Source organism: Herpailurus yagouaroundi, unplaced genomic scaffold (assembly GCF_014898765.1).
Source record: "Herpailurus yagouaroundi ecotype Mexico unplaced genomic scaffold, PumYag 28, whole genome shotgun sequence".
NCBI classification, from domain to species: Eukaryota; Metazoa; Chordata; class Mammalia; order Carnivora; family Felidae; genus Herpailurus; species Herpailurus yagouaroundi.
Genome location: NW_024412376.1, coordinates 110,445,563 through 110,473,059, shown reverse-complemented (window position 1 = coordinate 110,473,059; position 27,497 = coordinate 110,445,563). Strand labels below are relative to the sequence as shown.

The 27,497-nt window shown below is 38.0% G+C and overlaps 1 protein-coding gene across 4 annotated transcripts in view; it reads left to right on the top strand.

Moving 5' to 3' along the window:
* Positions 1–27,497, top strand: part of SLC4A4 (solute carrier family 4 member 4) — a 304,579-nt gene that overhangs the window by 263,105 nt on the left and 13,977 nt on the right. For all 4 annotated transcript variants that reach the window (XM_040481605.1, XM_040481622.1, XM_040481596.1 and 1 more), the window contains 4 exons: positions 9,155–9,268; positions 11,126–11,287; positions 25,411–25,589; positions 26,746–26,818. In XM_040481605.1, coding sequence (XP_040337539.1) covers positions 9,155–9,268; positions 11,126–11,287; positions 25,411–25,589; positions 26,746–26,818 — 528 coding nt within the window. The remainder of the gene's footprint in view (positions 1–9,154; positions 9,269–11,125; positions 11,288–25,410; positions 25,590–26,745; positions 26,819–27,497) is intronic.

The window sequence follows — 27,497 nt, the reverse complement described above, 5'->3', positions numbered from 1 at the left end:
ACAAAAGATGATAGCATTTTATTTGCCTCTCCAAATTTTCTTTTTGATTATCAAATTAAACTTGTCACAGTCCCCTTGATTATCCTGCTCTAATCTCTCTCCCTATACTTACACTCCTGTTCCTCTAGTTCAGCCCATCATTACTTTTGCTTAGACCAGGGTCAGTTATCCACTCTTTCCATCCCTCAGGAAGCTACTAGCAATTCATCAAGACAAGCACTTACAGTAAAAGAGTTTGTCTTTGCTAGCCTGTCTATCAGGAATTTAATTTGTGTATCAGGCTTGTCCAGAGAGCCCTAATACTGAGGGGAATATTGATGGAATACCAGTACACCACTGCCTGTCTTCTTTGTGGCCCCCATTCTTTTTAGAGGAGCGCTTCAGATCGTTACCATATATAGTTTCTGGGCTATTATGTCAGCCTCAAGTCTTTAGTCAAAGTCTTTTGGCATCAGAGCTTCCTGTAGGGGCATCACAGCATAATCTGTAATCTTCTGTGGCAGATGGCTCAGGACATTAACATGAAATGGTCTTCCAGAGTCCCATACTGATAAGGGATTATATGCGTGCAAGGAAGATACCATCGCTGCATGTGTGCTGGCAAAATGAAAGCAGTAATTTAGAGCAGGATTGTGATTAGTGGTCGTGGAACTCATAAATCTATAGAACCTGAATTAGACAAAATTTGTTGATACTTTGATATAGTCAAATGTAATATGGCTGACTGCTGTATGTCATTGGCATGGAAATGTGTTTCTTAAGGAGCTACTTAATTTCCTCTTTTTCCCCCACTTAGTGTAAGTAACCGTTTTGACTGTCACATGAACTGGTATAATGGTAAAATTCTCTTTTTAATATGCCTTCTGATTGTTATTGTCAGTTAAGTAAATAAAGTGAACTCCAGGTAACGTCAACAGCTATGACACTTTTTACACTTTATTTAGATGACACTTGAGAAGAATTTTCTTTGATATCCTTTTAAAAAACCCAGTATTTTATACTCTATAATTAATTAATTTATCATTTAATATTGAAAAAAAATATTGTGTCCCTAATGTGTGCTTGATACAATTCGAAGGGGTAGGGATACAAAGATAGGTCATTCATGAGTCTGGCACATAGTAGGAACTAAATATATATTTGTTGAATAAGTTAGATTTTTGGGCTTTCAGATGCGTGTGACTCATTTTGATTCTTCTGATCCATTCATGCTTACTGTCTTCTATGGAATCACACTTCGGTGCTTTCCTGTGACCTAAGTAATTTGATGATGGTTTGAGGAGCTGGCTTTATGTATAAGAAAAAAGTACAGAGTTTCTGTAATTTCAGTGGAAATATAATGAGCATTTCAGTTAGGTGACACATTTAGTTTTCATCCATGTGAAACACAGTCTACAATTCCACAATTTGCTATATTTCTGGCTCCGTGACTTTTAGTTGACATTTTGGCCTGTGACAGTTCTATTAAAGTTGGATGTGTTTAGTTGGTAAACAACTCTTTACAAGAATTAGGTGACATCCCTTTCTGTTTTCTTTTTTTTTCCCCAGAAACTCTCTTGGTAAATGATAACTGTCAAACTAAAACCAATAATGTATCCAAAAACTAGTAAGAACTAATGGGCATGTATTCTCCATCCCACATTCTAGTGTTGGTAATGTTGGGTGATGTTTGGGTGTTTCTTGCAGAAACATCAGACCACATTATGCCTTTGAAACTTATCCAGAAGATGTCTTTGCTGTCAGTGAATGGGAATCAGATTTTCAAATTCTTGTGTTGTTGTATACCAAGAAAAGTAATTTTCAAAGTCAAATTTGTTTTTAATCCAAAATTGATTTTCATATTTTTTCGTAAGACTAACAAAGGGATATTTGGTTATAACTACAACTCAACCTATTAAACATTTAACAAAGATTACAAATACTTCAGTTCTTATAGACGTATGACAAAAAATGCAGTTAACCTGAATTGAGCCCTAAGAAAAATAAGATTAGGAGCACTAAGGGGCCAAGTGTTCTGTGAGTGCTCTTAAACAGTCTATGGACAGTAATTTTGACCATGGTTCTTTATTGGTCCTGAGTTCTTTCAGCTTACTTGATCATCATAGGAAAGTTACCAGCATTGAAATCCATTCATCAATACAAAATGACCTCCTACTCCATTTTCAGATTGTCTGACTTATACACATGACTTAATAATTATTCTTTTTAAAATGTTGATTTTTGTACCTTACTATAATTATAAAACCACCTTTCTTTTTAAGTCCTGGAACTCTTTCTTATATGCTGTTGGGGGCCATATCAAGACAACACTACTGGAGGGCCAAGAAATTTTGTTAATTGGGTCTTAATGATTGAATTTTAGCGTTAGGACTTTGAATGCCATCTAGTCCAATACCACCTCTTAATTTCTGACAAGTGTTCCTCTGCGGAATGCTTCCTAGAACAGGAGCTCCTATCTCTGAGGGAATTCCTGATAGAAACACAAATCTTGCCTGCCACAGCCTCTGTCCCCAGGATCTGCCCTTGCCCTCTGAAGCTACACAGGACAAGTTCGTCCTTCTTCCCTGTGACAGATGTCACATATTTGAAGACACTCTCTCTCTGCAACTTCTCGAGGCCGACCATCATTTTTTATGCAGTGGGTTTTCTGGAACCCTATTCCTCTGGTTACCCATCTCTGGATCAGCTCCAGATTTGTACTCTCTACTTAGAATATAGTGACCAGGTTGAGGTACAGCATCTCTCATGCAATCTGATTATTTGCTTCTGGCATACACTTAATAGGTTTCGTGCTCTGCTCAGGTTTACAGCAGGAGGCAGGAAGAGTCCCAAGCGTAAAATATCACCAACTTTCCTTCCGAACTGCTTCGTAGGGCCACTCCACCTCTGTTCCGTGATTGGAAATACTATTTTCTCTTTCAGGTAGACTTTCATTGGGAAGCTCTAAGCCCCACTCAGATAAAGTGCCCAATCCGTTTCCCTTCTTTGTTCCCCAGCTCTCTGACTCTGGCTGTTACAGGGTGAAAATCCTGGAGTCTAAATCACACTTTACTTTTATTGAATTCTAATTACAGTGGGTATTATTGATTCAAAGTACAGTGTATTATGATTGCTATACTGATATTAGTGCTTATTTATTTTATAGTGCTATGCTTTGGCTACTAGGGAGGGAATCCAATTTCAATTTTCTCATGGTATTTTGTGCCTTTTCACGATTGCCAGAAGGCACCACATTTATCTGGTATACTGTTTTTCATCTGGAATAAACGCTCTTTTACACTGTTGTTTAGCAGTCTCACCATTGTGAGAAGAACTGACATCATTGATTAATATTTATCGAGAACCCACAGGGTGCCTGCTGCCGTACTTGTCTCTGTAACAGCTCCATCCATCGAGAGCTGCTCTGCAGGCCCACAGCCTTTCCCCCATCAACTCAGGAGCAGCTGTAGCCTTCGCAAAGTGAAAACCAAATGTCTTCTGGGGCTTCAGGGAAACCAAACTCATTTCTCCCCGCTGTAAATTAACTAGCTTCTCCCCGTTGGTGTCTCCATGATTATGACTCTGTTAATAATTAGTAAGTACCATCCTTCATGAAGAGTATGTTTATAATAGATTTATTAGGTTGTTTTTGCCCAAGAATGGAGAACAGTGTATGGTTACTTGAATTTCCCTTCCCATCCATGTCATTTCTTCTTTGCTCTGGTAGTTTAAATAGCTAAGCTGATTGTTTCTTATTAGATTAATCAAGATATTTTATAATTAATTCTGAAGAGGACAGAAATATTTTTCTCTTCATTTTTATAATTAAAAAGTGGCAAACAAACAAATAGCTCAAAACCAGTCTTATATAAAATAATCTTAATTGAAACACATTTTTCTTTGCCGTATTCATGAATGGAGATAGGAATTATCTTATACATTGTAGCACATCACTGTACCATTAAAAAAACACACAACTATTTTTGTTTATAGCAAGCCCTTGCTATATATGTTATCTTAGTTTGTGTTTCACTTAGATTGCCATAGTTTATATTCCTAGGATATTGAAGTTTGAACCTGGAGAGACTTAGTGTTTGGCTACAGGAACATCCATGGGTTATGTCTGTCCAAGCTAGGTTTGAGGCCTCCAAATCTATAAGATTGGATGTGAAATCTTGTGGAAACTTGTTTCTCATGAAAACTTTGGTACCTCTAATCATGACGAGTGAGATCTAGAAGGGAATTAAGAACTCTGGGTTTCTCCCATGGGGGAGGGGAAGGAAAAAAAAAAAAGAGGTTAGAGTGGGAGAGAGCCAAAGCATAAGAGACTCTTAAAAACTGAGAACAAACTGAGGGTTGATGGAGGGTGGGAGGGAGGGGAGGGTGGGTGATGGGTATTGAGGAGGGCACCTTTTGGGATGAGCACTGGGTGTTGTATGGAAACCAATCTGACAATAAATTTCATATATTGAAAAAACAACAACTATGGTTTTCTTTCTTTCTTTCTTTCTTTCTTTCTTTCTTTCTTTCTTTCTTTCTTTCTTTCTTTCTTTCTTTTTGTTTATTTTTGAGAGAGGGAGACAGAGTGCAAGCAGGGGAGGAGCAGAAAGACAGGGAGAAACAGAATCTGAAGTGGACTCCAGGCTCTGAGCCATCAGCACAGAGCCCGATGTGGGGCTCGAACTCACAAAATGTGAGATCATGACCCGAGCCAAAGTCAGACACTTAACCGACTGAGCTACCCAGGTGCCCCCAAGAACTATGGGTTTCTTATTTGATTTCTTTATTTATATATTGGCACATAAAAGGGTGATGTTTTAGAGTTTTTGAAACTGCTTAAGTTTGATGAAAATGGAAGTTAAACAAAATGAAAGGAACTTCATGTATTTTTTTTTTTTCTAAGTGTGTTTGGAAATGTGAGAAGAACCTCAAGAGAGTGATTCTTATCTCCTTAAAGTCAGACTCAGAGAAAGCTCTCGTTCACAAGTCCTAGAGTGTATCTAGTAAAAGCTGTATTTACTCAGTACTTGACATTTTTAGGGCACTTTCTAGTTCTACTGTCAGTTTTACCTTGTTCGAATTAAAGTTTAATTTTAGTATACGGTAAGACCTGAACAGCCTACTAAAATAGCACCCCTACCTGCCTTCTCCAATTAGAGGATTTGGAGTCGAATACAAAGGTGGCCTGGGAAAAATCAATTTCCTTACTATGAAGTTTAAACTGGATCTAGTGTCTTAGAAATGCATGTCTGACAATAAACACTCTCCAGGAGTGGTTTCTGCTGTAACTGAGCTGTATTGTACAATTTAAGGGGAAGGAAGGGGAAATAGAAGTGAGTATTTTATATAGAACATATCACCCTGGCTGTGATTTTTAATGAGGTTAAACAATATTGTTAATAAAGTAGCCCTTTTACCCCATAAATTTTAAGAAATGTAATTTCAAATCTTATTAACATTTGTCTTTTTAGCTACTTTTAAACTTACAATAGTGCCACAGTTGACAAGAATATCATTGCTGAAGTTCTTCCAAGATATATTTATGTTATGTATATTGTATATGAACTATGTACATTTCTTGCACATATATATTTCTTCCACATATATATAAATTTGGGAAACTAATAACTAAAATAGGTAATCTATTTATTTATATTAGTTTCCCATGGCTACTATTTCAAATTTTTATAAATATGATGGCTTAAAACATTACAGATTTATTGTCTTGAGATCTGGTGGTCAGAAGACTGAAATGGGTCCCATTGGTTAATGTCAAGGAATTGACAAGGCTGTGTTCTTTCTGGAGGCTCCCTTGAAAGAATTCCCTTGCCTTTAGCAGTTTTTAGAGGCCACCCACATTCCTTGACTCATGGACCTTTCCTCCATCTTCAAAGCCCACAATGGCCAGTTGAGTCTTTTTCATAGCACATCACTCTGACACTGGCTCTCCTGCCTCCCCCTTTCATCTATGAGAACCCTGGTGATTACATTGGACCCACCAGAATAATGCCAAATCATTTCTTCAAACTCAAGGTTATCTGATTAGCAACCTTAATTCTATGTGCAACCTAATTCTCTCTAGCCATGCAACATTACATATTCAGTTTCCAAGAAGTAGGATGTATACTTCCTTAGGGGGCATTGTTTTGCCTACCACATTATCTGACCAAAGTTTTAACATCATGATTCTGGGATACCTTGACAGTGTACTGAAGGGGGGCAAGTATAGAATCAGGAAGATGAGATAGGAAGCAGGAAACCACAGGAGATAAAGTGGTGCCTTAGACAAAGGAGCAGTGGAGGTGGTGAGAAGTGGCAGCATCCTGAATATGTTTTGAAGGTCATTTGCTGATCCATTAGATATAGGATATGAGAGAAAGAGAAGAGTAATGTGGATGGTTTTTGGCCTAAGCAATAGGAAAAAATAAGCTGCCATTAATAAAGATGAAGAGAACTGAAAGAGCAGATTTAGGGCTTCAGTGTTTAGTTTATGGAAGGCTAAGAATAACTCTTCTAACTAAGGAAGAAACATGTCCCAGGTGTTTGGTAGTGATGCCATGCAGATCTGTCTCCTAGAGGGCCAGAGGAACAGTTCCTTGGGACTTTATACCAAGGAATTGCAGATTTAATTCATTTGCCACCCTCTACTTCTCTTCTTCTGTTTATGAGAAAAAGGAGGAGCACTGTCTTTTTAATAACCATTCCCCCCCCCCCTTTTGAACAACGTCTAGCATATCTAAATTGTCAACAAATTAGATTTTTTGGGTAAGGACTGGGAGGGTGGTAAGAAAAGAGAACTTCTTTTTGCCTTTGCAAATCACTGGTCTTCCAGTGATTTATGACCTACTGGACCAGAGAGATATTATAACATCTTAATAGTTCCTAAGCATGCTTCACATGACCATTTTTGCCAGACCATCTTGAATTGCCTTTGCCAACACTTACTTGTACAAAGCTTAAGAAATGGGAGTTTCCTCCAATACTGAGCCCTGGGAAACATCCTTTTTCTGCAGGGATTCCAAATACTTCCAACCAAAATTTGTTGAGTGGCAGTTCTATATTATTACTGGGCTTCCATATCATGTCTTGTTTCTTGGAATTGATAATTCCTTCTTAAGACCTCCTGATGGTAGATTATTTAGTTATTCCAGTGGTTTCTGCAGCCAAGGAGACCTCATGGAACTTGAAATAACAATAGTTAACATGTATTAGGCGAATCTATTATGTTCCAGATGTTATGATAAAAACTTTCATGGCTTGTCTTATTTAATTCTTATAACAAACTGATGAAGTTTGTAGGGATTATTTTGGCTACATTTTGCAGATGGAGTAATTGAAGCTAAGAAAGGATATATATTTACAGAGAGGAAATAATGGTGCTAGCATTCCAACCCAGGTCATCTGACTTTAGAAACTGTGCTCCTAACTGCTGCCCTATATTTTCCTCCCCAGATTGACCCCTGCCATCTATTTGTGCTTGACATTACTGTATGATTGGTGTTAACTGGCAAGTTAACACATCCCATAGCTGACTTTCTGCCTTTTTTGTGTGTAGTTCTTAAGCGAGCTAAACCTAGCAAAATCCAGCCCTTCAAAAGGAAATGAATTCAAAGCAAATAGGCCATCTTTGGTCCTGCTGCTAGTTAGGACCCAAGGCTCCTGGCACCGGGCAGTGGTCAAGAAGAGAGCACTACTGTGGCCTTTGGCATACCCACCTTGCCAAGTACTTCCATTTCTCAGTTCCATTCCTACTGAACATCTGACTGCAGGAGTCCCACTACTCTTTCAAAAGATTCCCTGTCCTGAGAACTGTGCAGCCACTCGGTCCCTCCCTGATCTCTCTTCATCTGACAATACCAGAACATTGACTGCTCACCCTGAGGTAACTTGACAACCACTGAATCAACCCTGATTTGTTTTGGAGCAGGCTTCCTTGGGTATGTTCCCTTTGTGAAGACATGGATTGCGTCTATTTTGTTCACTGTGGTATCCTTAACACCCGATTAGAGTGTAAGCTAGTGAGTAAATTCTTGTCGAATGATCAGATTACATGCCACCATGCATATAAACCTTAGGGGAAACTCAGGTGCCTGTGTTCTTAGTAATGCTCCCCGGCCATTGTCAGTGCCATCAGACACCCCATGCTTCCCTACTGACTCAGAAATGACCATTCTGCAGCCATACAAGGGGAAGGTTTTCTACATCCCATAAACCTCAGCCCTTGTCCTGACCAGAGGCAGATATTTAGGAAGCTCCAAGTTTGTCAGCTAATGGCAACCACATTTAAAAAGTGGTAGAGGGGCGCCTGGGTGGCTCAGTCGGTTGGGCGACCGACTTCGGCTCAGGTCATGATCTCACAGTCCGTGAGTTCGAGCCCCGCATCGGGCTCTGTGCTGACAGCTCGGAGCCTGGAGCCTGTTTCAGATTCTGTGTCTCCCTCTCTCTCTGACCCTCCCCGTTCATGCTCTCTCTATGTCTCAAAAATAAATAAACGTCAAATTAAAAAAAAAAATTAAAAAAAAAAGTGGTAGAGAAGAGATGCCCCACATACAGACATTTTAAGCACTAACTTATAGTGAAAAACATGTTCTTTGACAAAGTTGGGGATGTCCTCAAATCTTTATCTTCCATCACATCATGTTTCCCTGAGGTCTTGAGTACACTGAGTCACCTAGAACTTGTAACCCCTTTCCTGCTGGATTCTCAGTGTTTTCAGGTTAACTTACGGAATTATGTTGCTGTATGCACACAAATTATAAATAGAATTCTGTATTTTTGTGTAGGTTTTTACAATATGCCTTGAGATTTCAACCTTATCTAGGTATCCTTTATGGTGCATACAGCAAGAATGTTTGCACAGTATTTCAGGAATATATTATTTGTGACTTCTCTCCCCAGCCTGCGCATGCATGCATAAGCTCACAAACACCAACCCCCCCCCCCCATACACACACACACACACACTGATTTCTTCTGTGGGATTCAATTATTTCTGGCTAGATGAGAAAGCAATGCAAAAACAATTTGAGAAATAATCTCTCTACAGTGTGACACCTCCTTTAATTTGCTGGTGAAGCTGTTACTATAAAGACAGAATTCTTTGTTCATTTCCAACACAAGCAAATATATCAATCCAGCACTAAACATTCCTTGGTTTCTTTTTAATTTTTTTCAGGCAAGAAAACTTATCAGTGACTTCGCCATTATCTTGTCCATTCTAATCTTTTGTGTAATAGATGCCCTGGTGGGTGTGGATACTCCAAAACTAATTGTGCCAAGTGAGTTCAAGGTAGGTGAACTTCTGCTTTTGGTCATTCGTAGAACGCTATGGATTTCTTTCCTCTCCCCTATTCTAGTTTGTCATATATTTTTGAGTTGGTTTTGTAGGATTATCCATTTCCTTATTTCAGAAATGGTCTTTTGCTAGATGCATACATATTCTTTGTCTATTCCTTCACTAAAGTTGACTGCCTGATTACGATTAAATGCAGGGTTCACATTATATTGAGTTTTATTGAAAAATACACTCTGCTTTATATTTTTAGAGTATTTAAAATGAGCTGAAGTATTTTCATGCTACTAATCCCCTTCTTGGTCCATATAATAATTCTAAGATGTAATGCAACTATCATCATCCTGATTTTATGAAGTTGATATCGGAGCTCAGAAAGAGTAAGGAAAATGCCTAAGATTATGTTATTACTCTTTTCCTGCTACAAAACTACCTGCCATATATACATACATCTATATATAATGTACATTTTAATTATTACAAAGAGGGGGTGGCTGGGTGGCTCAGTCGGTTGAGCGACCGACTTCGACTCAGGTCATGATCTCACGGTTTGTGAGTTCGAGCCCTGCATCAGGCTCTGTGCCGACAGCCTGGAGCCTGCTTCAGATTCTGTGTCTCCCTCTCTCTCTGCCCCTCCCCTGCTCACACTCTGTCTCTCCCTGTCCCCAAAATAACAAAATATTAAAAAAAATTTTTTTAATTATTACAAAGAAGATATAAGAATTATTCACTTTATAAATCTGTTGGTATGTGCAGGCCTAATGGGTAAAATTTACATTTCAGTCATTCTTATATATCCCTTTCTAATTTTTCATTATGTCTTTCACCTGTTTTATGGAGCACTCCTAGCCTCTCTCTCCATCCCTGAGACCATATGGTACAGCAAACAGAATGTTTGTTGCATTATCTGTGCCATCTCATATTCATTTGCAAACATAAGTTTTCAATCATTCAGTGATTAGTTCATTTAAGTCAGTATTTATTGAATGTTTGCTTTGAGTCAGGCCCTTTCCAGGGGATATGAAATGTACTGATGAACAAGAGAAAGTTGTTCCCTCCTTCCAAGCTCACAACCTGGTAAAGGAATAAAATGTGGATGGATTCAGTGATGTAGTTATGAGCAAAGGGAGACGGAAGACAAATATCTTCAGAGAAGTGAGACTTTCTTGATAGTAAACATAGAGAAAATAATTTATAGGATTCTGTTTTAGTTTATTTGCATTATTTAATGTTAGGAAGAGGATAGAAAAATATTCCAGGAGAAGTGGAAAAATGATCATCTTTTTCATTTTTGGTAACATTTCTGAGGATTAAACCAGTTATTCTGGGTCACTGTTCATATGTATAAGAAAGACCAGAGTATTAAACAAGTTCTATTATTAAAAAAAAAAAAAATTTGTACCTTTCCTATATAATATGATGTGAAACTATTACAATTTTTCAGTAGTAGAAATAACTTGGGTATAATTGCTAAAATTCATGAACAAAATTCATTCAAATTTCTTGTCTGTCTTTACTGACTATTACATTTGGGTTTTTTTAATGGCTGCTCTTTAAACTTAAGTCACATTCTTCCATCTTGAGTCCTTACCTTAGATCATCCTAAATACACAAAATGGCATGTACTTGTTTTCCTTCAACCTATAGTCTTAGTCTCCTTCATTTAAAAAACTGCCTTAAAAATAATCACCTTTAGGAAATTATTGGTGACTAATCTTTGTTGAACCTATCAGTAAAACGGTTTCTGATTTTGAAATGTTGGCTCTCCAGAAATCAAAGTGTATCTCTCCCATTGATTTTTCACCAAAGAGTATGTATTAATATCGTTTGAAAATGTTCTCCTTCTTCTTCAAGCCAACAAGTCCAAACCGAGGTTGGTTTGTCCCACCATTTGGAGGAAACCCCTGGTGGGTGTACCTTGCAGCTGCGATCCCTGCTTTGTTGGTCACCATTCTGATTTTCATGGACCAGCAAATCACAGCTGTGATTGTGAACAGGAAAGAGCATAAACTCAAGGTAAATGTTTGTAGTAATGGTTATCATTGCCTTCCACTTTCTTTATAGTACTAGGAAATACTAATTTATTCAAAACCAAGACAGTTTTATTGAGAGTTATATTACAGCTAATATTCTTTCTGACTTGGCAGAGTCACAGACCACTTGGTGTTGACACATCTCCTCAATAGAATACTTTAGGATAGATCTCATTTCAATCTGAAAAAGTTGTTTGAAATCATATTTCCTTCACCACTGAAGAGGGCAGGATAAGCTGTTTACCATTCAGCCACTGTCATCCTTCATCTGATTTTAATGTGGTAACTGTCCTTAATGAAGACAGTGACAAATACTCTTTTTGAAGCTATTGAGATAAAAACATGTTTGTTTGTTTTTGATCTGTCGACTTGGTGAGTGACAGTAATAGATTTTCTGTCATTTTACCAACCTTGCAACCTGGTAGGGTTTTTTAATACATAGTTTTCATATTTATATATAAATTATAATGATATATAACATAATATATAGTATAATGTATATTATATATTATACTATAATATATATTATATATTATAGTATAATATATATGTCTATATTTTGGATTTTTGCTTCTGTTTAAGAGTAAAATTGGCCTGCAAGTTTTCTTTCTCATAGTGTCCCTGTCTGATTTTGGTATCAGGAATATGTTTTCCTTATAGAAGAGCTGGGGAGTGTTTCTCCTCCTATTCCATTTTCATTCCATTCTCTGAAATAGAATATAATACTCTCTTTATTGTGTGTAATATGCCAATGATCTTTTTTTTGAATAATCAAACATGCTTGTAAAACTATATGGGCTGAGTAGTTTCTATGTGGAACTTATAAAACTGATGATCAAAATGTTCTAATGGTTGCAAAATATTCATAATTTCTATTTTTCTATTTGGTAACTTATATTTTTCTATATTTTGTTCCATTTCCCCAATATTTTCAAATTTGTTGATATGATTATAGTATTATCTTTTTTTTCTAATCTGAATGTTACTTTTCCCTTTAAATTCCTAATGTCATTGATTTGTGCTTTTTAAAACTATCTATCTATCTATCTATTTATTTATTTATTTTTGACATTTATTTATTTTTAAAGAGAAAGAGACAGAGTATGAGCTGGGAAGGGGCAGAGAGAGAGAGGGAGACACAGAATCCGCAGCAGGCTCCAGGCTCTGAGCTGTCAGCACAGAGCCCAATCTGGCTCGAACCCACAAACCATGAGATCATGACCTGAGCCAAAGTTGGACACTTAACTGACTGAGCCACACAGGCACCCCTGATTTGTGCTTTTTATTTTCCTTGATGATTTAGCCTGAGGTTTGTTAATTTTATTAGCCTTTTTCAAAGAAGCAGTTTATTACATTGGAGTTTTTGTACATATTGTTTTCTGTTAATATTTGCTTTATTTGTTTTGAAGCCATGTTGTTAAGTACATCCACATTTGTATCTATTTTATCTTTTCAGTGAATTGAACTTTTTATGTGCCTCTCTTTGTTTCTAACAATGCTTTTGGCCTTAAAGCTTATTTTATTTTGTACTAATAAAGGTTTGGTAACTTAATTTTCACTTCCCTGATATGTATTTTTCCAGTCTTTTATTTACAATACACCTTGTGTCTTGTGTCTCTTTGTAAATAACACATAGGATCCATTTTTACAGTCTTTTCTCTTAACTAAAATATTGAATCCATTTAAATAGATAGGGATGACTAATAGATTTGGATTCATTTTTACCACATTATTTTTGCTTTCTACTTCCCTAACACTCTATTTGCCTCACTGTTCTTTCTTTTTTATTCTCCCTTCTTGCCCTCTTTTAGGTTGATACAGTTTATTTTTTTATTGTCTTCATTCTAATTTGTTTTGTGTTAGTTTGAAAGTTATACACTATATCTTTTCTTATAGTGATTATGTTGTATATTTTAATATGCATATTTAAGTTCTGAAGGTATTCAGTGTGTTTATCCTTCTGGTGAAAACTGCTAATGGCTAAAGAATGCTTTAATGTTGATCTTCCTTCCTGAGTCCTGTGTTCTTATTACCTAGATTTGATTGCTATCTGGATTTTAAAATCTAATTAGACATGGTCAGTATTTTTAGAATTATATGCAAATTTACTCTTTGCTTTTTTTTTTTTTTTTTTTTTTTTTTTTGCATTTCAGATCTTCCATTTTGGAAGAGTTTTCTTTGGACTGAATTATTTCCTCTAAACAGTACTTATTTACTAGACTATTGAAATTTTTTCTGGGGTGATCTTTGTGTGGTAAACCCTCATTTATGTTCATCTGAAAATGTGTTTGTCTCACTTCCATTCTCATAAGATGGTTTCTCTGGATATATACCGTAGGTTAAAAGCTCTTTCTTCCAGCATGTAGAAGCTATTTTCCATTTCTGACTTTCATAAAAGTGAACTGTCAATACACTTTTCATTGCTTGGTAAGTAATCATTCTTGTCTTTTGGATGCTTTTATCATCTTCTCTTTTGTCTTTATTCTGGAGTTTCACTATAACTTGTGTCAGCGTAGATCTCTTTTTATTGTGTATTGGAAAATTGGGTTTCCAGTCTTTTATTAATTATTAGATTATTGAATCTTCCTGTCTTTTATCACTTGTAGAATTCTGTAAGTCTGACTCTTTCAATCTCTAATACATCCTTTTGGAATTCCAAGTCGAATTTTGCCATATATCTCCATCTTGTGCTCTACTTCTACTAGTCTGTTTTTGGTTTGGGGTTTTTTATTTTTGTTTTTATTTTACATTTCCTATCTTTTGGTCTCTGTGTTATATTTTGGGTAATTTCTTCAGTTCTTTCTCTTTATTAAATTATTTCTTCTGTTGGTTCTATTCTGTCAGCGAACTAGCCACTGAATTTTTCCTTTCAAGAATTATAGTTTTTTTTTTTTTGTATTTAGAAGTTCTATTCTGTTATTTTCCAAAGCTTTCTATCCAGCTTTGATAGTTCTTAACTTCTTTATTATTTTTCAATAAAGTCTTTTATTATTTTATACATTTGCTGTCTTTGCAGATTTGATTTTGAACTTTGTTTTTTTTCCTCTCTTAACTTCCGGTGTGTCTTCTCATTGTCTTTTTTTTTTTTTTTTTTTTTTTTGTAAAGAAACAGTTATAAGCTAATCTTCCCATGCAAGTGCTTCAAAGCTTCCAGAGAAGATTTTATTTGCTTCTGGGAGGTATAGGAGAGTCCAACCAACCCAGGAACTCTTTACTTTTATTTATTCCCATAAAACATATTTTATTATAGAAAGTTTTCAACATATATAAAAGTAGACAGATGGTATAACTCCAGAGGTTTATCACCCAGTTCTAGCAATTATTGACTCATGTCCAGTCTTGTGTCCTTGCTTGAGGTCTCTCCTGCTTTTGCAGTTAGTGACATCTGAAGGTTGACTGCGTTGATTGTCCAGGATGGATTCTTCACTCACTCACATGTCTCACATGCCTAGTACCTTGATGTTCCTTGGTGTGTCTGTCTGTTTCTCTGTCTTCTCTTTCTCCACATGGCATATCATCTGTGTGGGTTAGGCTTCTTGCAGCATGGCTATCTTGTTATGTACTTGGTACATGGAAGCTGACTTCCAAGAATTATGAGTGGAAGATGCAAGGCCATTTCGTGGTTATACCCACCACTGGCATAGCTTTATATTTTATTTTGCTATAGTTGATTGATTAAACTAGTCCATGTAATGGGATAAGGAAGGGCTTCATTGTTTGTTGGAGGAATAACAATTTTACATTGTAGAAAAATATGCAGGATAGGAGCATATTTTTCCAGTCATTTTCAGAAAATAATATCTGCTACATTTGTACTGCAGAATTTGCCTTAGTCTAGATCATGGTGCTTACTTCCCTGTTTTGTCATTTAGTATGTGCTTTTTCTTCTGTATTTCTTTTAAATTGGTCATTGGGGAGTACCTGGGTGGCTCAGTTGGTTAAGTGTTCAACTCCTGATTTGGGCTCAGGTCATGATCTCACGGTTTGTGAGATCAAGCCCCACGTCAGGCTCCGTGCTGCTAGCATGGAGCCTGCTTGGGATTCTCTCTCTCTCTCTCTCTCTCTCTCTCTCTCTCTCTCTCTGCACACCTCCCCCCACCCCAAATAAGTAAACTTTTTAAAAAAAGAATAAAATAATTGGTCATTGGATTCAGAAGCTTGATGAAGTATAGTTTTGACCTTTTATATCTATATCTTTTTGTATGTTTTTGAGGGTAGGGTGGCAAGACATTCATAGAAGGCCAGGACCACTTTACTCTGTGTTTTTGGCTTAAGAGTTTCTAGACCATACAGGTAATGTGAATTCCAGCTTCAAACCTAATTATAGGTTTATAGTTAGAAATATCTTTCAAGATTCTTTTTTTTTTTTTTTTCTTATGGCTTTATATCTAGTAGGATGGCCAAGAAAGGCATATATATCCCCAGTGTCTTTCTCTGTAGGGTATTTTATTTCCTAGGTGACCAACTGAGTATGCTGTATTTAGAGCATCCTAATTTTATTTCAGGGGATGTCTTTCATTTGTAGACTTTCCCCAAGATCTTGGGAGTTGGTCTTCCAGACCAGAGTTCAGATGGTCATTCTGAATCCAGGCCTGAAAGCCCCAGGATTTGACATAGTCTCTCAGGGTGGGCCCAAGCCTCCAGGGTTTACTAACCTTGTAGATTTACTCTTTCTTGTTGCCATTGTTTTTTTGTCTGCAAATGTTTCTTTTACTTTCTGGCAGATAAGGATGATTTCTAAAAGATATTTTTGGGGCGCCTGGGTGGCGCAGTCGGTTAAGCGTCCGACTTCAGCCAGGTCACGATCTCGCGGTCCGTGAGTTCGAGCCCCGCGTCAGGCTCTGGGCTGATGGCTCGGAGTCTGGAGCCTGTTTCCAATTCTGTGTCTCCCTCTCTCTCTGCCCCTCCCCCGTTCATGCTCTGTCTCTCTCTGTCCCAAAAATAAATAAATGTTGAAAAAAAAATTAAAAAAAAAATAAATAAAAGATATTTTCTGTATTTTTGTGAGCATTTTTAGATGTATTCTACTGGGAGCAGTTTCAGTGTTGATTTAGTTTTAAAGGCTAGAAATGGATGATAACTAATGTATTTTATTCTGAAAAAAGTTAGGAAGCACATTCTTAATTTTGATATATAATTGGCAAGATTTGCTATGTGTCTTTGGAGGTAAATGCCTATTCACTTTTGCTCATTAAGTTTTCCTTTTAGTAAAATTCAGAATTTCAAGTTTAGCAAATTTAGGATTAATAGGATAGAACTTTTTAAAGATTTTATTTTTAAGTAATCTCCACACCCAACGTGGGGCTCAAATTTACAACCCTAAGATCAAGAGTTGCGTGTTCCACCAACTGAGCCAGCCAGATGCCCCTGATAAAATATAGAATTCAAAAAATTATCATGTTCCCTGTAGGTAACATTGGACTATCAAGACATATTAGAATTTACCTCTTAAAATAGGAATTGAGTATATAAAAAATAAGTTTTCATCACTTTAGGAATCACTTATTTGAAATCACTTCTTTGAACGACAGTAGTTACAGAGGAAGTGCCAGTCTTTTGACACAAATCTAATGATACCAGTGGAGAGACATCATGGATGAAAGACTTTTCACTCTGGATATTGTTTTGTTTACATTTTGTTAGGAAATGTGCCTGTGGAATGTGAAAATTGGAGATCCTACCTAAAATTAAAGGGCCTTGAGTGCTATGAAATTGAGTGAAAAGAAACCTGAAACAGTGAGAGGGATGGAGGCATTATAATACTAAAAGCAGCATGTTTTTGGGTGGCATTTGCTTTGGCTCAATGTCAAGTGTCCCTGGCTGGCTGACTGCTCTGTTGGGATGGGATCCACCTTTCCACTCTGCTGAACAGCTCTGTATTGATGTAGGAACGCCAAGGCACTTGGCTTTTCTTGGCCATCATTTTGGTTAGTTATGTCCCACATTATCCCTGCAGAGCACTCAAAAGCAAACCAGGTTCAGCAAGGTCATGACTTCTCCAAGGTTATTTCCTGAGTCACTGCAGAGGCAGGAAAAAAGTCTGAGCTTTAGACTGCAAAGCAAGGGATACTTCTCACAAGGAAAATGATTTTAAGTGTGTGGGAAGCAGAAATCATGTAGGATAGGTATCTAGAAATAGAGATAAGTTGGTAGATCAATAAATTTTCTGGTACCCCCTATGATAAAACCCTAAATTTGAGGTTGTTTTCTTGGATAACTCCAAAATTTTCCCTGTTTTATTTTTCCTTTCTATTCCTGTTATCATAACCTTAGATCCAGTCCTTTCATTTCATGTCTAGACTATTCTAACTGTTTAGCCATGAGTTAATAATCAGTTTCCCTTGCTTCATTTCAAAAGCAGTAATTTTTTAAAAGTATTGTTCTTATATGTCAGTCCTATCTTTCTAATCCTTTACAACCTTGGCCTTCTGGACATTTGCCCCTTGAAGAAATTCCATTTGCCTTTAGCATCCCATTAGCCTCGGATTTAAGTCTCTCTGTGATATGTTCTCAGCCTAAATTTAGAATGATGCTCTCCCCATACTACATGATGCTCAGATCAAATGGGTTATTGGTTTCTCCTCAAATCTGGCAGCATCTTCTGCCAGTTGTTGCAGCTCTTCTCTCTATTCCTCAATGATTGCCACTTACCAAAATCCTTCCCATCTTTTAAAATCCTCCAGATATAAACTTGTCAGTGTAGCTTTCACTCCTAATATAATTTCTTTTGCTCTTGTTTTTGCCCTTACTGTATGTGTATTACTCTGTGGCACCGGTCACATAATATCTTGAATGGGAGTTGTGTGGTATAATTATCTTCTCCCTTTTCTGGACTAAATGTTTTCAAGGCAAGGGCATGTTTTAGTCCTCTCTCCAGCTCTCATGTGGCCCGTCACAATGATTTCCATATGGTAGGCTCAGTAAGTACATATTGAAGAATGTGGTTATCTTGGGCCACATGGTTCTCAGAGTTGTTGCACTGTGTGAGATAGCTGATAGCTGAAAACATGCCAACCTATCTCTGGTTCTCATAGTGAGTGCTCGTATTACTCAAAGCCCTGTTTTTAGATGTCATCATTGCAGGAAGTTTCTGTGTGTTCACTCTAGAAATTGTTAAACAGTTTATCCTCTAGTTTATCCTCTGTATTTGGGGTGTCCTTTTTAAACCTCTCTGAATCTCTGTCTAGAGTGCTTTGTAATTTGTGTACAAATCTGAGTCCCTTCATCTGATTGTGAGCTTCTTAGGGGGAGGAACTAAGTCATGATTCTTGGTGGCCCCATAAACCAGCTTATTGTCTGGATTATGGGGGGCTCCTAGCATGGATGTTTATTCTGTGTCTGTGCATGTGCATACTGCTCCTGATCCTTTATTATCATCTTATTTACCAGACGGTCAGACTAGTCTTTTTCTCCCCTAGATTTTGATTTCTGTGGATTATTCCTAAATGACTTTTGTTCTGTATTAGCAAAGTATATATGATATCAAAAGGAAGTAAAGTTTCACTTCCTACCCCGCTACTTAAAATAATCTCTAGTTTTAGAAAGTAGAACATCCTCTGGATTTATATTCACGAAGACAGGACTTTTTTATTTAAAAAAATTTTTTAATGTTTGTTTTTGAGAGAGAGAGAGAGAGAGAGAGAGAGAGAGAGAGAGGGAGGGAGCAGGACAGGGGCAGAGAGAGAGGAAGACACAGAATCTGAAGCAGGCTCCAGGCTCTGAGCTGTCATCACAGAGCCTGATGCGGGGCTCCAACTAATGAAATATGAGATCATTACCTGAGCCAGGGTTGAATGCTTAACTGACTGAGCCACCCAAGTGCTCCAAGACAGGACTTTTTTAAACTTTAAATGGCATACTTAGCCTTTTGAGCATTTTTTGAGTCCTTGCTATGTATGGAACATTTGTGTTCGATGTTGAAGATAAGAATTGTTCTAATTTATGGTCTCTGCCCTGAAGGAGTTTAGTGGATTTTTCCTATTCACCACTTATCTCCACCACCAAGGTTGGGATTGACTTGCCTTTCTTTGTGCCTTGTATCTTACACATACAGTAAATTATTTGCCTCCACATCTGGCTTCAACTAATAATCTATAAACCCCTTAAGGGCACATGTTCTATTGTACTTTATTATTTTATCTAACACAAGCCCTAACATAGTATAGGCGTTAATGAATGTTTGCTTGTTTTTTTAATGTTTATTTATTTTGAAAGAGAGAGCATGAACAGGAGAGGGACAGAGAGGGGGCAGAGGGAGAATCCCAAGCAGGCTCCACGCTATCAGTGCAGAGCCCAATGCAGGGCTCGATCTCACAACCCATGAGCTCATGACCTGAGCTGAAATCAAGAAGTGGATGCTTAACCAACTTTACCCAGGCACCCCATGAATGCTTATTAAATAACAGTTTTCCAAGCAAAGATATGAGCAAATGCAAAGGCCCCAGGGTAGAAAGAACCTTAGTATGTTGAAGAATGGATAACAGACCAGTGTGACTGGAACATGGGGGAATTAGTGATTCATGATGAGGTCAAAGGGAGTAGGAACAGATCATGTAGAGCAAAGGTTCTCAAAGGTGATGACTGTGCTGTGTACTGGCATCCACTAGATGCCAGTTTCACCCTTTCCTCCTAAGTTGTGACAAACAAAAATGTTTCTAGACATTGACAAGTGTTCCCTGGGGGATAAAATCATTCCGGGAAGAAACACTGATATAGAACTTATAGATGATTTTACTGTGTTTTATTTTAAGTGGAAACAGGAAGCCACTGGAGAGTTTTGAGCAGGGAAGTACGGTATAATAATTGAAATTTTAAAGAGGAGAGTGGGTTGTGAGGGACAGGAATGAAGCAGGGACTTCTATGGCGGGAGTGGCATCGAGGACCAAGGATTGCTGAGTGATGAGAGGGAAGCAGGAGAATTTGAGCTGGACCTTGAAGAGAGAACGGATTTAACCAAATAGCAAGACTTAGAGTACCAGTTTGAAAAGTGTTGCAGAATGTGCAAGGCGCATTTAAGGTATGATGAAGTTTCAGGACTCTTTGAGGGCTCCCATCATCGTATCAGATGCAAAGCCTCAGCATGGGGAGCCAGGTGCCTGTCGTGGCTGATAATCTGTCCTATCTGACTCGCTCATCTGCTACTGACCTTCCCTGCTCCCTCAACATTCCAGCCTGGATGAATGCCACCAGCACTGCACTTAAACACTGTCTCTAGCAGCATTAAGGATGGATGGGAGAGGTGCCAGAGAGGAGTGGTTAGGAGGCCTCTGTATAATCCAAGTAGGAGATTATGAAAATCTGCAAAAGGCAAGGGGTAAGAACAATTCACATGCTATTTTTGAAACAATTGTATATTTTGTACAGTACTATTTCTATTAAAAGTTTTCTATATTTCTTACAGTACTACTTCTACTAAAAGCTCCAGTATTTGAGGGGTGCCTGGGTGGCTCAGTTGGTTAAGTGTCTGGCTCTTGATTTAGGCTCAGGCCATGATCTCATGGCTCATGTGATGGAGCCCCGTGTCAGGCTCTGAACTGGCAGCATGGAGCCTGCTTGGGAATCTCTCTCTCTCCCTCTCTCTCTGCCCTTCCCCTGCTCTCACTCTCAAAATAAATAAATAAACATTAAAAAAAGTTCCAGTATTTTTATATTATTTTCATTCCATTCAAATCTAGTTATTCAGATACCTTTGGCTAAAAGAGACATCTTAGAGTTGGCTTGTTGTCACATGAATAGGTTTGTTTTGCAGGAACAACTTCTCTAACAGAACCATTTGGGTTCTGGGTCTTTATGCCAATAGTTGGGCACCGTGAATTTTTTAGCATAGCTTTTAGCATTCTGGTCAACAGTTATGTTTCCAGTGTTTACTGTATGTAAGACGCTGTACTGGCTAGACATTGTAAGCCTCGAACATTAAAATTTGGCAGAATACATTGCTTTTTCCTCTTTGGTCTCCGTCTCCTTAAAATCTCTCCCACCTGTCCTATTACTTTAGTTGGACCTGTGTCATCTCGGACCTGGACTGTGCTGTCATGTCTGTATCTCTGCCTCCAATCTTGACCACTTCAAGTATGTCCTCTACAAAACAAGAGAGCCATCCTTCTAAACAGAAATCTGATCATATCACTTGCCTGCTTAAAAACTTCTAATGGTTTCACACTGCTCTTATGATAAGAATTCCAAAGTGTTAGCAAAACATCAACGTTTTTAACTTCTGGAGCCTTATTTCTTACCTCTCCCATCTCCTCCTATGCACCAAATCTGTTTCATTTTCTCAAAATGGCAGCTTATTTGTCTAGCTTTTTCTCCTGCTTCCCCATATCTTGCCACAGCTGATTATGGCTCACATTTTAGGACTCAGCTTAAATACCACCTCCTATGCAAAATGTCTTTGGCTTTGGGCTTAGTACCCTTTCTGGATGCTCCCATAACACTCCAAGCTCACTCCAACTATAGAACATTGTTATATTGCAAATACCTCTTGATTTGTTCAGCTCTAGCACTACATTGTAAACCACTTGAGGGCAAAAATCGTATATTATCTGTGATTTTACTTCCAGGATCTAGCATAGTGTCATTGAATGAATTAATTAACATTCATTCATTTATCCAACAAACGTTTATCTAGTGTGTTTACTCTATGATGGGCACTGCACCAGGTTCTGGGGTTTCAGTGGTGGTGAACAAAAACACACGTGGTCCCTGTCCTCACAGAGCTTCTGGTCCATGAGGATGATAGGTATTATTCAAATGATCATGCAAAATGTGACAATGCAAATGTGGCTAGTGCTGTGAAGGAGAGGTGATGATGCTTTAAGAGTCTACAAGAGAGGGTGTGGCCCCCTTTAGGAACTGTGGTGGCTCTTACACTGAGGTTCAAGCATTAGTAGGAATTAGCTAGGTGAGGCTGGGTGGGAAGAGTATTCTATTCAAGCACAGGAATCACTTTGTATGCACAGGCCTTACAAGAGAAAGTAGACTGACAAGAATGAAGGCCTGACATAATCCAGTGAGGCTACAGTGAGAGTGGGAGGGTTGAGGATGGAGAAGGAACCACACAGAGGCAGACCTGGCAGGGCCTTCAGGTCATGTTGATTATTTTCCCTTTCTCTTAAGAGTATCAAGAACTCTCAGCATGGTTGAGGGAAAGGAAGACTTTTTGAGGATAATTATGTCAAGGCACACAGTAATTATTATCTATAATTGTTTTCTCCCAGAACTTTTATTTATTTTGGTGGTTTTGCATAGCTTCCTTTGTATTCATTCTACTGTCTACAATCCCCATTTCACCCTCTTTGGTATTATGTGGTCCCTTTTTGTTAGTCTCCAGGACATCTAATTCAAACTTTTGTTTTTTTTTTCAAATAGAGCAAGAAAGCATAGCATTGGCTCATGGTAGCCTATGTGACTTTGTCTGCAACAACTACTCTTTTGACCCATTAATCTAGCCTTAGGTTATTACAGTTTCTTTGATGCCAAGATTTGGGGGTCCTCTCTGTTAATTACCATGTTGGTACCTCTAATATGGTTTTAAGTGATTTAGTCTAAATAGGGCTTGAAACTATGTAATATTTCCAGCTGTTGTCCACCTCCCCTCCCCTCTCTGCCCAGGTGATTCACATTCCTGCCAATTAACAAATAATGTTTTAATTGTTTTGCTATGACTAATTAAGAGTCTATAGTTGCCATTCAGAAGAATGTATACATCCTATTTGTCATTCATTTTTTGGTAAATATTAATTGAGAATTGACTATGCATCATGAACTCTACTTAGGTATTCAGGATAGAGAGAATAGACATAGTCCAGGCTTCCTGTTTCTTGCAGTCTAATGCCAAAGACAGCTAAATACACACATAATTTCAAAACAGTGTGAGGAGCGCTGTGGTAAAGGAAAGCATAAAATGAAGGGAACATAGAGGAGGAAATCTAACCTAACTAGACTTACCCATCTCACCTGGGCTGAGGCAGGAAAACTATAAAAAGTTAAAGGCTGGTTGAAGTCTTAAGGATGAGTAGGACTGCTTCAAGGTAAGAAGAAGGAAGAATAGGGGTTTTTCCAGGGAAAGGGTGCTATATGGGCAAAGATAGCAAATGCATTAGTATGTAAGACATATTGAAGGAATTGCATATGGTTGAAAGTGGCCATGGTATAGGAGCCAGGCAGGGGAGAAGTGAAAGATGAGGCTGCAGACGTGAACAGAGGCCAGATCATGAATGGTCTATAGTTACGTCAGAAGACACATCCACAAGCAGGAGTGAACAAATCCTATAGATTCCACCTTAAAGTATAGCCAGAATTCCAACACTTCCTGCCATCTTGACTCCTACCACTCTGGCTCTGGCCATCACAATTTCTTGCATGGATTATGATAGTCCACTTCTACCTGGTCTTACTTTCCTTGACTTTCTGTAGTCTGTCCTAACCCAGCAGCCATAGTGTTTAGAACATGAGCAAGTCATGTCATTCCTCCATGTAAAACCCTCCAGTGGAGTACCATCCTGCTCAGTGTACAAAGTCTCATAGTTCTACTTAGTACTTAGTACTCTTTAAGATACTGTCAGGTTATGTTGTTTATTGTTGTCTCAGAACAGAAGCACCTCGAATATGGGAGCTTTTGTCTGTTTCATTCACAGATATTCCATTAACACGTAGAACTGTGCCTATAAGTAAGTTGGTAGTCAGTATTTCTTCAAGGAATGGGATGACTGAGACCCAGATGTATTATGATCCTCACCTCATTAGTTATTGTTGAACAGGTTTATTTTAGCTCATCCCCACCCTTTGCTCTCCTTTCCCCTACCTTATCTCACTCCCAGTTCAAACCATGTGCTTTCAAACCATTTATACCGAAATGAATTGGCTTTATGAGTATATATTAACCTTTGTCTCCCAAGGACACTTTGTTCATAGTCTTAACCTGGGCTAAGTCAATATATGTTCTTCTTTCTTGTGTCAGCTACCCTTGCCTGTGGTGAGTTCTTTGAGAACATGATTGGACCCATGTTTGCGAGCCAGGGGTGAAATCTTGGCTTTTCGGTGAGAGGAGAGCAGTGTTCTGACTAACTGTAACAGGATCTGAATGGTAACAGTCATCAGGTTCCTGGTATAAACCACATTCTCATTTTGTAAATTCAGCCTCTCCGTTCCCTCAGACTGGTCGTACTCTGGCCCTTGGTGCTGCTGCTTCCATGCTGTGAAAATGGACTGCTCTATTTTCTCAGCCTCCATAGGGGTATTAGGCATTTGATTTCTTCATAAATAGAGCAGAGAAATATAACCGCAGAATAACACTGTGGACACATTTAACAATATTTAGTTAATGAGTAAAAGAGCTAGACCTTTTGTTACATCGTCTGCTCTTCCAGTCAGTAAATGTTATCATGACCATTGGGCAGTGTTTGAAATCAGCCTATTCTGATTAAGGCGGTATTAGTTACCTTAATGGTAATGGTTCATAGGTTATTAAACAATTATTTTCATATACCATGAAAGGTGAGAAATAGTCATACATACCTTCTCAAGGTTGCTTTTAGATCTTTGGTCCTCATATTCTGAATACGGTCTAAATGAACAGCATATTGCTAAATGAACAGCATATTGCTAAACAGAAGGATTAGTGCCAGCCTTTAAGGTGCCTGTTGTGCTTATGTTAATAACAACAACCACTGCCACCACCACACCATCACCATTTTTTGAACTCCTACTATGCTAGAACTACTATCTTTTAAGTTTCTGTAAGATGCTTTGCCTCTGTTACTTCACTGAATGGTTCCAGTAACTCTTCAAGGTAGATATATAGCTCCATTTTTCTAATTACAAAATTGGACACAGAGAGGATAATTAGCAATAAGCAAATGATAAGTAAGCTGTGACCGCAGTAAAGTTAGAGGAGGTGTCTTGTGGCAGCTTTGTGTTTAATTGGGGGGGGGGTGCGTAATGTGAGGAAGATAAAGTCGCCTTCCTTGGGGAGCTCACCTTGAGGTAGATATTTTTAGCAAGCAAAGAGAGTTGGGGTTATTCGGTAATCTTAATTCCCATCTGGAAATAGGATGAGATAGAAGCACGAGCATCTTCTCCATGTGGTTTTGTTACCTCTTTCTACAGAAAGGAGCTGGATATCACCTGGATCTCTTCTGGGTGGCCATCCTCATGGTGGTGTGCTCTTTCATGGCTCTTCCGTGGTATGTGGCTGCAACTGTCATTTCCATTGCTCACATTGACAGTTTGAAGATGGAGACCGAGACTTCTGCACCTGGAGAACAACCAAAGTTTCTAGGAGTGAGGTATGTTAAGTCAGAGGAAAATAGCTGTACAAAACTTACCATGCCACATCTATGTCATTCAAAGGGAATGAGCAAAATTGGAGGAGAAAAGGCTGGTGATGATTAACTTATTCCTGTACTTGCTGTTCCAGAAAAGACTAAATTTCCATTAGAAAGAAAGTCTTCCATAATTTTTCAAGTCCACTTCTTACGTTACATACATTTCCTTTGATTAATGAAAGGCTAAACGACGCAACGTAAAACTGCAAACAGGCCATCCATTTTCTTGAACATGCAGCTCATTTTGGTGCTGTGGTACGTACTCTATCACAATCCTATTTAAAGGTCAAACTCTTTAACTTTTCAGCTCTGTTGAGACGCCTCAAAACTCATGGGTCTGCTTATGATTTTTAAGATTCTATTAAGGGAAAGGAACTCTGATTTTCCAGTTCATTTTCTGTCTCCATAAGCACTGAGAAACCTTGACCTCCAGCTGTTAAATTTGGGTAGCCAGGAAGGGCTTGTATAAGACCTTTATCCTGTGTTGAATACTTATTGCAGCAAACCCTGCTCCTAACTGCTTGGGTGAATAGCTCACAGGACAGAGCCATTGTTTCCCACGCCACAACAGTGGGTGATTCTTTCCTGGGGGCTGGGGGAAGGGGTGTTGGATGGGAATCCTATTTGTTAAAAAGTACTCTTGTGTTGTAGATTTGGAAATTAGACTGATGGGATTTATTGCACTTATGAAATTTCCCTGAGCTGTTTGTTAATTAGAATGTAGGACAATGTGATATCTGTCTCCCGTGAAAGAAGGTGTAATTACACAACAGTACAAGTTGTTTAAAAAATAAGGGCTTCAAAGAGGCCAGTAATTGATGGACCAGGAGCAAGTGACTTTTTTTTTTATTTATTGTAAAGGAAGCAAAAGATTTAGAAGAATCACTTTTCTCTTGATGAATTCAAATCACATTATACAATAGTTAGAAGAAAATTTTGTAGCTCTGTTGAGCTTATATGCTGTACTTGAGGTATTCATTTATATAAGATATCAACACCTTTGCTGTTTTAGTCAAACATTGGTTTGTTCATCGTGCAGTGTTTTTTGAAGGTGAAAAGACAAGAGCATGTTTATGAAAACAAGAAGTCAATTGGTAATCTTTTGATTTGGTTTCAGAGAACAAAGAGTCACTGGAACCCTCGTGTTTATTCTGACTGGTCTGTCAGTCTTTATGGCTCCCATCTTGAAGGTAAATATGTGAAATACTTGCCTCTTCCAGATAATTGGATATGTGTAGAGTAGAATTCCTTATCTGCAAGATTCTCATCAGTTCTGTGACACACTGAAGCAGAGGTCAGGTAGAATGAGGACTTTAAAAACTTATTTTGATGTTCTTCTCACTCCTTCTATTATTATTATTATTGTAGTTATTTGGTTGAACTGTATTAAGTTACCAATACCCAAGCTTTTTGACCTATGTAAATGGCAGTTCCATACAGTTCAATCTAACTGATCTCCTCTCCTCACTACATTTCTTGCTCTCCTTATATCCTTTCTTCCCATCACTTTCCATCTACTTGTTCCTAAATCCTGCCTCCAGTCCCCCCATATGCACACAGACTAGACTCCTGGATAACATGAATTATCATTTTGTAACTTTTCTCCTATTCTTAATTATTGCTGACAGTATTTAATTATTGCCTAGGAGAATAGAGTAAAATTATGATTTGTGACTAGAAAACTTTAGAAATGAACTTTTAAAGAAGAAAAATGATATGGTAGATTATTTAGAAAGTTAGGAATCAAATATATGGGTTTGACTGATGGGGTGAATATCTACAAAAATAGATGAATATGAGCTATATGGGAAAACCGATTTAAAAGAAATAGGGTGAAAAGAGAAGGTGTAGCTGTCATGAAGCTTCCAT